The sequence below is a fragment of the Pinus tabuliformis genome, chromosome 9, assembly GCF_031772625.1.
Source record: "Pinus tabuliformis cultivar Carrire ecotype Pingquan chromosome 9, CPIR1, whole genome shotgun sequence".
Taxonomy (NCBI): Eukaryota; Viridiplantae; Streptophyta; class Pinopsida; order Pinales; family Pinaceae; genus Pinus; species Pinus tabuliformis.
In genome coordinates, this window is record NC_142307.1 from 106,429,498 (window position 1) to 106,443,528 (window position 14,031).

Here is a 14,031-nt window from a genome sequence, read left to right on the forward strand (position 1 = left end):
TTCTAAATCCAATGGGGCAAATAAACTAACTTGCACTAGGGTTTGCAATTGGGGTTCTCAATTTTATTTTGATGATTAAGGGAAATAAAATCTCTATTCGTCAATACTTTTGAGGAAGGGCTTAGCTCAACAAGGGACAATGAAGCAAATACCAAATAAACTAATTAAGCACAAAAACATACATCCCATGGAACATAAAACCAGGATAAATCAAATAAACTAATTAAGCACAAAAACATACATCCCATGGAACATAAAACCAGGATAAATTAAATAAACTAAGTTACTTCACTATGCAATATCCAAGATTCACCATAAGCATCCATGAAAAGAGATCACATCATATCACAAGATCCGCCTAAGAATGCCGCTCAACTACATTGTGCACTAGAAAAACAAATCACTAATGAAGATTTGTAATAATCCTAGTGTGATTATGATCCAAGAGGAAATCAAATTCCCTTCTTTATATGAGGGTAACCAGGTTGATTTTATTCAAATTAAACTAAAAAGCCCTTAAAATAATTAAATCCATGATACAAGGTGGATGGGTCATCAAGCTGATCCCTAAAGATAGTAGCTAAAACAAAGGAATAACATAAAAATAGGCCTCAATAAACCAAAGGTGTGAGTAGAAAAGTCTTCAAGTGTGATGTCATCCTGCAAAAGGCATGTCTCATCATGCTAAGGAGCAATGAATAGCTCAATGGATGCATCTTATCCCATAAGTCGCATTTGTACATACAAGTGAGGTGCTATATCACCACAATAGCCCTCATAAGTCCACGACATCCTCCAAAAGGCTCACGTCATCATCATATGAGGTACTAGGATGATGCCGTTAAAATATGGGCTTGATGTCAACAAGGTAGAAGGTGCATCTAGCCCTCCAAAATTGTTCCAAGTGATCAACAACATCAATCTCCTTCAAGAGGTGCAATGTCCATCAAAAGGGTATATTGCCCGCGTGGGGGCATCTTGTCATCTCAAGGGTGCATCAACTCTCCAAGTCAACGACCTAGCATCAAAGGTCAATGTCCATGGTCTTGGGGGTAGAGGAGGGTCACATCATTTGTGCTAAGTCCTCATCAAGGCCAACGCTTCGTAAAGGGCTCCAAAGGTCCATCATCAAGTGTCCTGCATCGTCAAGAAATGTGGCTAAATATACTCTATAAAGTGTTGGAAAAGCAACATCTCATCCCTCAAGGGATCTTGGTTGCACATATAAGAATCATCTAACACATACTCAAGGAATCAAGTGAAATCAATATCATGGGTACAAGAACCATAAAAATATCAAGGTGAACCACATTCAATGTCAAAGCCTTCAAAGTAATTTTCACAAGTATCATCTTCAAATGTCATACTAGCTAATGATCTTGCACAAGTTACCATACTTAGGTATCGAAGGGTTATAACACGACCTTATTAGGTGCTTCAAATCTGAAGGGGCGGGATAGTTCCTAGGCCAACCCTTTCAGATGATAGGTACAAGTGGTAGGTGTTCTGGCTTGGGGTTTACTTCACGAAAGGTGTCATAGTCGTATATCATTGTCCATGAGTGCCTTTGTAGAGGGAGCACTTAACTGCTTGAATTATGTTCCCTCACCATTATTTTTCCAAGCCCTCTTATTTGTCTTTTTTCTTTCTTGTTTGATATGTCTTGTTTAACAAGATTTATTGATTTGTCTATCAATAATGATGATATGATTACCATTTAATGATAGGTAGTTTATCGCTTCATCGGGGTTGGGATGATTACTAAGAGTTCCTTCTACTTTGATAGGTATAATATGCATGGATACTCTTGGGGGCGAGTGACTGTATAAGAGGGAGTAGAGCTCAAGTTATAATTGGCTTTTGATTGCGTTACATCCCTTGCCATTCTTTTGCGTTTTGACATTTGGCTCATGCCTTTTCTTTTCTTATACTTACATCAACCTCAGGTATACTCAACCCCTTCTTCTCATAGGAAAAGGCCAACAGGGAACCAGTATCAACAACTGATAACAACCAATCAAAAGACAGGAAGATGGATATCATGGAATAATGACATGTGTTAGATATGGATAATGTGGAGCGCTACCATCATCACAACTTCCTATTTGTGCCCTTCCTAGATAGTGAAAGAAAGACCCTAAGGAAGGTCACATTGGATTAGGGACACATGATAACCACCAAGTTGAAATAAGGGAACAAGTACATAGTCAATAGTAGTCTAGAATCCAATTTCAACTTGTGATCCTTGCTAGAATGCGTCAAACATTAAATGAAAGCATTTGAATGCAAAAATGGTTAAAGTACCTCACAATAGATAACCCACCTTCATTGGATGAATAGGCTATATGTACCACTCAGAAAATGAATGAGAGGCATCTGAGGCTAGATATCTGTGGATTATGCTAGGGCTGTTAGTTAGCAAGTTGCGGTGTAGGAGAAAATGTTGTCCTAGGGTTTCCTGTGTATTTGGATGGGTAACATGTCCTAATCTTATTTTAGGAACATGTGAAATACATGTTTGACACATGTCATATTGTGTTTGGTGTTCAATATACAAGAGACAAACTCATCAGCCCATGGGTCATGTTTTATTTCCTAGCTCCTAACCAAATTTGGTCACTTCACCAATGATCTTCAATAAACTAGCATTACCATCGGCAAGTTCCCTTAGCTTTGAGATTTACATCCCATAAATATACTGAATGTCTCATTTTCTCTTCTCCGTAATAAGCATACCAAGTAGTGCTAGGTTTCCAATTGCCACAAAATATTTTTTCTCTTGAAAGAGCTACAAGATAAAAATGTTTTCTTTGCTCCTTTATGGTTTATCCCAAACCTTAGTCTTCTTTGACTCCATAGAAAAAACCCTAACCCTAGTCTTTCCCTTGAAATACTTCCAAGAGCCTAGCATACAAGACAAATAACATATATACATGAAGATTATAAGAAGGCAACTTCATTGTTATAATGATAATGATATAACTAGGCTAATTAAAGGTTAAAGCACACATAACCCTTCTCCTCATGACCCGTCAATTAAACACACATATTTTGAATTGTTGTTTTGTACACTATTTAGGTTTGTTGTGTTGAAAAGTGTAACTAGGTTCGGTCTTCTTAATGTCTAATGTAATCATGATTTTATGAACTTGATGAAAAGAGAAAGAAATGTTTTTATTATTATTTTGCAGCATGAGTTTCATACTCAAGACAATTTTATTTGTAGGTCAAGCACCCATTGAGTGCTTCCAGGTTTTGTCATTGAGTCAAGGAAGTCGATTGAATCATTGGAATATATGTAAGACCCATTTGGGCATCATGTATCAAGTCAAAGAAATTTATTGTAAAGTCCCAAGAATTTTTGTGAGTCAAAAGCGTCCCTCCACGACAAGTCGACCTTCATGAAGAGAAGTTAGCCTACAAGCAGGACAAGTTGGCCTCATGGACAACTACTCGACCTCCAAGGAAGATTATATATATAAGGATACATCGACCTCATTTGAAGAGCATCCAAGAAGTTCGTACAAGGCACAACAAGCACAAGAAGTACTAGCAAAGGAAAGGAGAACAAAAAGGAGGAAGCATCGAAGTGTTTTTAGGGCTACTTCACCTCACACGTGCGAAATTATTAGGGCATCTTTGACTGTAGTAAGACTGAGTTGCAGGGCTGTCAAGAAATTAAGATTTGGTATCAAGAAAACTTACATTGCATGCAAAGTTATCTAGAAAGAAGAGGCATATCAAGCGAAAGAGAGGAGAAGGTCATTCAACATTAAATCTACCCACATGAGCAAAACTGTAGAGATTATAGGCAGGCAGAAAGTTGCAGACCTGCAATAGAAGCCAGAAATTTTGGAGAAGACGTCGAAACCTCAAGAATTGAAGCAAGTTTGACTGACATTAAATTTGTGAAGGAAAGCTCATCGAAAGGAGGTTTGACTTGGTCTTGGAGGCGTCTTTGTTAAAGGGTCATAGGTCTTGGAATTCGTTATCTGAACTTTCTATAGGAAGAGAAGAATTCTTGTGGGTTTTCTTCTCAAGAGGAGAGGTTTTGGCCTTGGCTTGCAACATATATTTTGTGTTCTCCTGTCTCTTTGTTACTCATTGTCTGGTAGCTGTTTGATAAGTAAAGAACACTATAATAATCAACTAAAGAAGAGCTAACTACAAGTACATCAAGTTAAGTAAAAGAACGTCACAAGTAATTATCGAAGTAAGAGCAATCACTTAATCTAGCCGCCCCTAAGTTAATCAACATGGTATCAAAGCTAAGGTGACTACCCACGTCCACTCAAAGAAGGACTCTACATCTGAAGCATCTTGGGAAGCCTGTACATTCTATGATCTACATCCAAAGGAAGTACGAAGAAACACTTCATCATCAAATAAATCAAGGTGATCTCCCTCTCATTGAAGAAAAGATATCATCTCAAGCATACTTGAAGAAAGACATCTCCTATCATCTAGAAAAAGAAGTATCGTCATCTTTGAAGAAGGAAGACATCATCAAGGAGGCATCTTCAGTTGTCAACATCAAGAAGGCATCAAGTTGAAGATATCATCTTCAAAGGAGCATCTTCACTTGACAAGTAAGTTTTCTATATTTATATGTCACAATCTACAAACCGAATGACTTTATTCTGCAAGGAGAACAATAAATTCGTGGGGACCTCGAACTACCTTGCATGGAAGAAGAGAATTGATTTAATTCTCATGGAGAATGAAGTTATTGAATATATAAAGGGCTCCATCACCAAACCATCTCAAGAGTAAGCTCAAGCACTATCAAAGTACATGAAAGGAGAAATAAGGGCACAAAGGATCCTCATAGAATCAATCATGGATTCTCTCATCCCTTATGTTACAAAGTTGGAGTCAACGAAAGAAATCTATAACAAATTAGTGGTGTTGTTTTCAGTAAGTATTGTAGGTGAGATCATATCATTAAGAACCAAACTATACAAGATGAAAATCTCAAGGGAAGAAGGGATAGCTTCGTATTTCATGAAGGTATCCGAAATTAGAGATCAACTATAGGAACTTCAAGAAGTAATATTCGATCGAGAGATGACTACTGTTGTACTCAATGCACTACTTGATGAATGGGGCAATTTTGTGTCAAGCATCTATGGGAAGAAGGGACCCACTCCATTCAACGATTTGTGGTCATTATGCAAGATTGAAGAATCTAGATTAAAGGCGAAAAATGGTGTCGGGACAAATGAATAGGCTCAAGCATATGCAACATCGACAAGGAAGAAAGGAAAATTTGGGAAAATTGAGCCTCAAAAGAAGTTTCACAAGAGAGTTGATATGTCAAAGATCCAATGCTATGAGTGTAATGAATTTGGGCATTTCAAAAGGAATTGTCCTAAACTCAAGAAGGACAACAAGAAGAGAAAGGAAAGAAATGAAGTCCATGTCACTGAAGAAATGGAAGAACTTGAAAAGAAGAAGACAAAGAAGGAGGAAGTGAAAGACCTCCACTATGACTGAGATAACACCATATACTTAGTTCTTTTCAGTTTTGTTGAAGATAGCTATCATGATGTAAAGTATCACAATATAGGATGCATTATAGCAGAGATAGAAATGACATCATCATAGAAGCATAGAAGAATAATTGGAGTAGAAGTCTACATGGTTGAAGCAATCATCATGATAGAAAGAAAGTAGCTCATGGCATCTCCAATGTAAGCATATAAGGACAACCGAAGTAGTAGTATATATGGTTGGAGGAATGCCATCTAGCAAGATAGAAGATAGAGAGATCATCATCAATCATCATCATTAGGAAGAAACATTTGCAGAATGAGGATCATCAAAATCCTCCATTGGAATCTTCATTAGAAGGTTCACTTAGAAGAAGCAAGTGTATCACAAATAGTCTACATTGCATCTTGTGTGGGATCCATTGGTTAATAAGAATGATGGTATGGTGATATGGTGACAAAGTTGTGCAACATGTCAAAGTTGGTTGAAGTACTCTCATCTTCAAACAAGGAAAAGAAGCTGCTAAGGAAGTCTAGATGACCACATGAAGGAAGAGGTATCTGGCATGTCATCATATGGTTGCAAATAGAATGGCTAAAATGCTCTATTTCATGAGCATGATGAAAGAAGAAGAAACTCTTCCATTAGGATGATGCATGAAGATGTGTAGATAATAAGCCTTGAACTCAAGGTTGCACGAAACGGGGAAACGAAAATCGATACGAAACACGACCTCCCCAAATTTTGGAAACGGGGAAACACGAATATATATATATATATATATATATATATATATATATATATATATATATATATGCAATCATAAAGCAATCATAAAGCATATATGATACATTCTAATTTATTACATTATGATAAAATTGTCAATTGTCAATGCATAAACGGTAAGTCTCTAAATTTACATCACATTTACTCATGAATGATCACATAATGAAAATAGAAATATTCAAAATCAGCCACGAGAAATTTCTAATTTCTTGTCTCGTGCTTGATTGGGAGTCTCCTCCTACATACTCGAACGACCTTAGTGCTCTTGATTAATATCCAAAATCAGGTACGAGAAATTTCTAATTTCTTGTCTCGTGCTTGATTAGGAGTCTCCTCCTACATAGTCGAATGACCTTAGTGCTATTGATTAAATACAAGTTTCATACCGTAGTACCCTACATGCTCTTGATTATTGGGAGTCTCCCCTGCATAGAGGGGTTGGTTCTCTTGATTAAATACAAGTTCCATACCCTAGTACATGATAAAATCCAATGGAAACATTGCAATCCCCCCAATCCTGAAATCTTGAAAAACAGATAAGTCCGTTGGATTTTGAGTGAGATCTAAAATTCTACTTTCTCCATATGAAATCCAATGAGGGCGAAACCACTCTCAAACATCTTGAGTCATTTCACTTTTACTTTAAGAATTTAACATTACCATGAACTGCATATGCCTCGAACTTCCTGATGAACTGCATATCAACACTAGGGAACAAGTTCACTTTTATAACTTTAGACAGGCATCTAGAAGCAACGAGAAGTCATTAGGAAAACCTAATAATAAATTAGAAAAAAAAAACACAAGTTACAAGTGGAAACGTGCGTCGTACGGCCATGAAACGTGTTTCCGGCCGTACCACACACGTTTCAGGGTTTCGTTTCCGTTTTTGTACGGAAACGACCTCCTACCCTGCGTTTCCTGGAACTTAGCTTGAACTCTTCTATGTATTGACAAGATGAAATCAACATAATATGGCCTGATGGAGAATATGAGGTGGTTAGCAATTATGGTTCCTATGATGAACTATGATAGATCCAGAGGAAGCAATATGCGAAGAAAGATAAAAGAAAAGTTCATGGAAGATGCATCTATAGTCTCGTAAGATAAAATAAGTGATCAACATCTGATGAATATCTATGACATCTCCATGAATAAGGTATGAAGATCCTGATATGTATGCTAGAGAAAGGAAAACCTTGGTAATGTATGTCTTGGAGTTGGGTTCATACAATATGCAAAAGGATGTTGATGCAGGTAGCAGATGTCATGATGAAATGCTATCATAAAGAGGTAATGTTTATTTAGTGTTCAGTTTGATTTTTGAGAAATCATCTGGTTGGGTTGAAACAAGGCTACCGAAAGAGAGTTGTAGAAGTCACCACCTATACTCATGAGATTGGATGGAAGATCTTGATAGAATGATGACTTGGAAGAGGTAGTGTATGAAGGATAGCTGGATGTGGATTAGAAGATCATTTTCCGATAAAGAGAAGGATGTTCCAAGTCATCTATGTGAGGACAAGGCATGAAGAATGACCAAGGAGCATAGAGGAGTTTATTGACTAACTAGAAAACAAGATGAGTCAACAACCGAACTTGAAACTTACGAAAATCCCCTTGAAAGTCCGAACTTATTGATTACAGTTCATGAAAGATGTTAAGCTAGAGAAAGTCAATCTGATAGATCAAAAAGCGAAATACCGATGATTGATAATGAAGTGCTGCCAAAAATATCATTAACTTCAATATCATGCACCCAACCAAATAAAAATGAAGACATGCTTCATATAGAAAGTAGTACTCAAAAAGACCAAATAAACAATCAATTGCAAAATATGTTCTGCCTCATCTTAGGAAAGAGGCTGATAAGATTCACGTTCCAACAAAAGACGAAGGAAAACCTATAATTCCACCAACAATTGGCAATTGATTGTCTTATTTTCTTTTCTATAGCACCCACGACTATATAGACATCATTGTCGCTAAATGATTAAACATTTTTGTGTATCCCACCAAGGATGTCATAGTTAAAGTCGTTGGTGGTCAAAAAGTCAAGGTTAGATCAAATACAAGAATTATAACTACAAATAGGATTCTACACTACCACTCGATGAGATGGATATGGCGTTAGGTGTGGAATGGTAGTTGGGCATGTAAACCGCCAATTTAGAACTTAAGGGATTTTAATTGTCAAGGTCAACTTTATAAATTATATTGTGTTGAAGGATCTGTTCTCAAGAACTGTGAATTACAACTATGAAAAAATGCAAGAAGCACATATGGACATACAACAATGGAAGCAAGAAAAGTATGTTACCAAGAAGCTTTGAGGTTTTGTGTTAAACAAACAAGTCAAAGGACTTCAGAATATGATGCAAATAATGCAGAAGAACCTTGCCAACACTCAAAGCAGGAATGAAGTCAAACTCATACAACTAGACAAACTTGATTCCACCATGGAAATGTGCACAACTAGAGATAATTCTATTTACTATGCTTTGAGGACAAAGCATTCCTTACGAGGGTGGCAATGCCATAAACATGATAATAATAATATAATTAAGCTAATGAAAGGTCAAAGGGCACCTACCCCTTCACCTCGTGGCTAGACAATGTGTGTGTGTATACTGTCACAAGTTTCATTGTAATAATCATTGTACCAATCAGTTTTATCATTTGATACTTTTATACTCAAATTAATCTTCTCGCAACACAGTAACAAACAATCTTGTTTTTCTCTTTCACCATGGTATCACAACTCTCACTCAAGCATATGATCTACAAGAGTGAACAAGTATGACTCTCTCCTCCTCCTGTTTATAGGAAAGGTGAGGGAGACCCACAATACAAAGTGGACTTAGTCCATTACAAGCAACCTAACTCTACACAAGCTAGGCCTATTTGTGGGGCACTCCAACTCTAGGTAACACATGTCAAGCTCCAAGGCATGCACATCCAACAAGCTAGGTTCCAAGGCTGAACACCAATTCTCTTCATCCAAAAGCATTCAGTGCTCCAGTGCTTCCTCCATGATGTTCAACATTTCTCCTAGGCAAGGCGTCTTTCTATGCAAGTAATCACCATCCATGAGCAAGCCCATCACAGTACAACCAAGGGTCATCCATACATCATGCACCCCACATGATATGAAACACCTCCAAGCATGGTATAAACAGTATATGAATAACCCTGTAAGTTAATAAGTGGAAAGTGCAATGTTCAACAAATAAGTGAATAACGATAACATTGATTATACATACCTTTGGATGTGCTTTCATAAACCCAATATAAGTAGTGGAATAATTTTACTAAAAAAAAATAAAACATGCTTGAAGGAAACACCTTTTTGTTCTGGCAAGTTCGGGGATTGACAAACTAAAGAATACTGGAATCTGTATTGTAAGCATTTTGATAGAAATGGTTAATTACTGCAAATACGATGCCAGATAAAATAATTCCTCTCCTACAAGGCAAGTAATCTGGGTCTTTACTTATGCAGCCCCTTGTTAATTACCTTAATCTATATTTCTCAATTATCTATCAACTTGTTTTTTTGTACTTTTTCCAGGGAACTATTTCTGTAGCATATGTCATTATATTTGCTGCATTGTGCATGTGTGTTAAAACTTAATACAGAAATTGTGATCTTGTGTTTATCTAATCTGAGCGATTATTGTTTTCATGTTCTGATTGTAGGTTTTTGTCGGCCTGGTTCAATATGACAGAAGCATCAAAAGTTCTTCATATTCGCAATGTTGGAGCTGAAATATCGGAGGTATTGCTTCCTATGAAGATTGGCTATACTTCATTTTCTTTCCAAAATTGTGTTTCTCAATAATCATTTTCAGTATCACTGAGTTTTGTGCTTGTAAAACCTGCAGAATGACTTGTTACAACTGGTTCAACGTTTTGGTACAGTAACGAAACTTGTGATGTTGCGTGCAAAAAATCAGGTTGGAGAATATAATGCCATGCCTGAGTTGTTTGATCTTATTTTTCTGTGCAGTAGATACTTTGGTGCATTTATCTAGGTGTGAATAATTAACATTTATGCTTGTGTGTGATAGGCTCTCATGCAAATGCATGATATCCCTTCTGCCATAAGTGTACTAGATCATTATTCAACAGTGCAGCCAAGTATAAGGTAAGAATCAGGATGCTTGGACAGTTGCATATTTTACAGATGATTTTTCCTTTATTCTTTGTTTGCAGCCTACTCAATTTGTGGAATATTTGCAGAGGGAGGAATGTCTACATCCAGTTTTCTTCTCATCAGGAGTTAACAACTGAGCAGTCAGGACAGGCACGGCGAAATGGTGATCAGGTGCATACTAATAGTTTGCCTTGATAAATTGTGATTGCGGTGAAATAATGACAAACAGTCTGGTTGAACATTATTGAAGCTTCATGCTCGCTCTCTGTCTTTGTTACAACTCTTTTCTCATGTGTTCTTTTCTCACTGCTTTTCTCTATGCATGTCTTCTTTCTTGTGTCTTGGCTGTGCTGGATTGCTGAGGGCCATTTTCAGGATTCACAGCCCAATCGCATTCTCTTAGTTACCATTCACCACCTGCTCTATCCCATCACAGTGGAAGTGCTGCATCAAGTTTTTTCCCCTCATGGCTTTGTCGAGAAGATCGTCATCTTTCAGAAGTCCGGTCAGCTTCTTCTAGTCTTCTGAATTTTTTATTCTTATTTCATTCTTTCCTTTCTAATGCTTTAAGGGTTGAGGGGCTTGGTGGTACTTCTTCTTTGTAGTAAATCTCATTCTGTTTATGTTGGAGACATCATACTTCATATTTCTGTAGTATAGGAAATGTTGATACATGATTTCACGAGCTTGCTTCTGACTTGATGACATTCTAAATTATATGGCACTCTTTGAGGTTATGGATGTCTTTCGGTTCAGGAGTCACATTTAGGAATAATTCTTGGTCTTTGCAGGTTTACAAGCTTTTGTTCAGTATTCTTCAAGACAAAATGCCGTTCAAGCTAGAAACACTCTGCAGGCATGTAGTCACTGAAAATCGATGCATATTCTTATTATTAATTTCATGTCATATACGGAGACATGCAGAGGCTTAAATTTAACGCTGGAATATATTCTGCAGGGGCGCAATATCTACGATGGATGTTGCCAGCTAGACATTCAGTTCTCTAAGTATGCCTCCTGTAATGTTAATATTCCAATTTGTTTGAAATGCTTGTGTTTGGGAGTTCTTTTTCAGTATTTTCTTACAGTCTACTCGTTTCTTTTTGCTAGCCTTACAGAGTTACAAGTGAACTATAATAATGAAAGAACCAGGTAAGATTTATTTGTTTTCCTGGTATGAAATCAAATGATTATGCTTCAGTTTCACATGTACAAATGCTGGGTTTGTCTCTAATATGATAAATTACTTTTGACAGAGACTTCACAAACCCGTCATTGCCTTCTGAGCAGAAACATCGATTACCAGCTCAGGTGAATGCTGTTGTATGACTGCATCTGGGATTTACCTATATTAACATGAATAGGGAATCTGATTAATGTGGTTCTTTCAGAATTTTTTTAAACTCAATTTTGTTTCTTCTAAGATTGTACTCCTATTTTGTGTTGACAGTCTTTTGGAGAGGCTGGAGGCATGTATGGCATCCAACCAGGTGGGTCTAGGACAGGTAACCAGTTCCTGAAATTATAATATTTCTAGCATTCATGGAGTTATTTGGGAAATATGAACCTGTTGATTAAGTTTTTACATGATTTTCCCACATATTTTTTTCAGTGTCATTGCATCATATGGTCGGTGCTCATTCAATGGGACTAAACTCAATACAGGTCTGGTAGTCGCTTGAACTGCAATTGTATTTCACAAAATCAATTCGAAGTTGAATGTAAATCAATTCATCAAATTCTTACTAATCTAATTCAGTGATTTTTGGTCTGAATATGTTTTTCACAGATGCCTGTTGCCAATGCATCTGCAATTATGGAAGCCTTTGGAGGTGTCCTACCACGAGGAGTAATGGGTAATAATGATAGATGCACTGTTCTGGTTGCCAACTTAAACCCTGAGGTATGTTTGATTGGTTGTACTGTATTCCTTGCACAGCTTATACATATTACTTCTTACAAGTTTTTACTGAGTTTAACATTGGTTTCCTTTTAAAACTCAAAACAACAGTATTAACTCAAATGAGGAACCTGAGTTGATCATTTGATTTGCTTCAGAAAATAGATGAAGATAAGCTTTTCAATTTGTTCTCCATCTACGGAAATATATTACGCATTAAGTTACTCCGGAACAAGCCTGATCATGCCCTGATCCAGATGGCAGATGGTTTACAAGCAGAATTGGCTGTCAACTTTTTGAAGGTCGATTTTTGAGCTTCTCTATGTTTGCTAATGTTAGTAGAATTGATTAAAACCAAATTCTAACAGTTCAATCTGTGATACAGGGAGCTTTGCTATTCGGAAAACGATTGGAAGTTAACTTTTCAAAACATCCACAGATACACCCATCTTCAGACTCTATTGACTACTCAGGCTCTAAATTGAACCGTTTTAATCGTAATATGGCAAAGAATTACCGGTATTGTTGTTCTCCAACAAAGATGATTCATGTTTCCAGCCTTCCTGCCGATGTCACAGAAGATGATGTAATATCTCATTTGGAAGAACATGGTAATATAATTAACAGCAAACTCTTTGAGGCTAATGGCAAGAAACAGGCACTGATTCTGTTTGAAAACGAAGAGCAGGCTACAGAAGCCCTTGTTTGCAAACATGCAACCACTATTGATGGTTCCACCATCAGATTGTCGTTTTCTCAGCTCCAGTCCATTTCAGCTTCTTGACTCTGGAAGTTTTGACATTTTCAGACAGAGGATTGCTTTATTGACATCTTTGTTGCATTGGTGGTATTTTTGTTGTATTGATAGTTGGATTTTTTGGTTAATGACTACAATTGCTTGTGGAGCTACCTTTGAACTTATCTTCAGTTGATTGGGCTACAGAATATAGATGGTTTGAATGTTCTGGTCATTATATTTGATCTTGCTCAATTATCTCTCTGATGCCTCTAACTATTGTAAAGAGAAATGTTAAAGATAATGTTTCTTTCATCTAAGTAAGCGTTTTTGGGTATAGCTTTGACCAAAGCTGAGCATTAGAGTGTTTGAAGAGAAATTTAATTTTCTCATTCATTAATCAGAAATTCACTCTAGCCATCTAGCACATGTGATCTTTTCAGGGTTTTCAGTTTTCATAGATAACAATGCTTTTGTAACTTAGGATTTGCTGGTTGTTAACTGTAAATTACTGGGCTCCAAACTTTTCCACCCCCCATAAAATATGTTCAAACTATCTGAATTTAAAGAGAGTTTTTGGTGAATGTGTGCTAAAACATAGAATTAAAAACTTAATGGCACATCTTGACATGGTTCTGTTAAAATATAACAGGGTTATCCAACTTGCATATTGTCCCCTTTGATTTTGTCTTTATGATTTCATTATTTACGTTTTAGAAATGATGGAAACATAAGTTTATTAGTCTCATATGTTTTGAGACCTAAACTTATTTCCTCCTGTGTAGGAAGTTGTCTTTAGTTTCTTTCAACATTTGTGACCTAAAGTTTATATAATTTTCATGTGTTCAGTTTAAACATGGGATTTACTAGCAAGCATATTAGTGCTAAAAGTTCACTGTTTCAAAATTAAATACTTGTGAAATGATACGAGAAAGTTGTCTAATAATGAACCAATATCTG

The 14,031-nt window shown here is 36.6% G+C and overlaps 1 protein-coding gene across 2 annotated transcripts in view; it reads left to right on the plus strand.

Moving 5' to 3' along the window:
- LOC149147298 (polypyrimidine tract-binding protein homolog 3-like) overlaps positions 1-13,309 on the plus strand; it is a 64,807-nt gene extending 51,498 nt beyond the window's left edge. Inside the window, exons 2-15 of one of the 2 annotated variants that reach the window (XM_089438099.1) lie at positions 9,979-10,057; positions 10,164-10,235; positions 10,350-10,426; positions 10,522-10,606; positions 10,811-10,940; positions 11,227-11,291; positions 11,394-11,443; positions 11,546-11,587; positions 11,692-11,746; positions 11,886-11,940; positions 12,048-12,100; positions 12,225-12,338; positions 12,494-12,637; positions 12,721-13,309. In XM_089438099.1, the coding sequence (XP_089294225.1) occupies positions 10,001-10,057; positions 10,164-10,235; positions 10,350-10,426; positions 10,522-10,606; positions 10,811-10,940; positions 11,227-11,291; positions 11,394-11,443; positions 11,546-11,587; positions 11,692-11,746; positions 11,886-11,940; positions 12,048-12,100; positions 12,225-12,338; positions 12,494-12,637; positions 12,721-13,119 (1,398 nt within the window). In that variant the 5' untranslated portion in view covers positions 9,979-10,000 and the 3' untranslated portion in view covers positions 13,120-13,309. The remainder of the gene's footprint in view (positions 1-9,978; positions 10,058-10,163; positions 10,236-10,349; positions 10,427-10,521; positions 10,607-10,810; positions 10,941-11,226; positions 11,292-11,393; positions 11,444-11,545; positions 11,588-11,691; positions 11,747-11,885; positions 11,941-12,047; positions 12,101-12,224; positions 12,339-12,493; positions 12,638-12,720) is intronic. The other variant, XM_089438100.1, reaches the window with a different exon arrangement.
- The last annotated feature ends 722 nt before the right edge of the window (positions 13,310-14,031 follow it).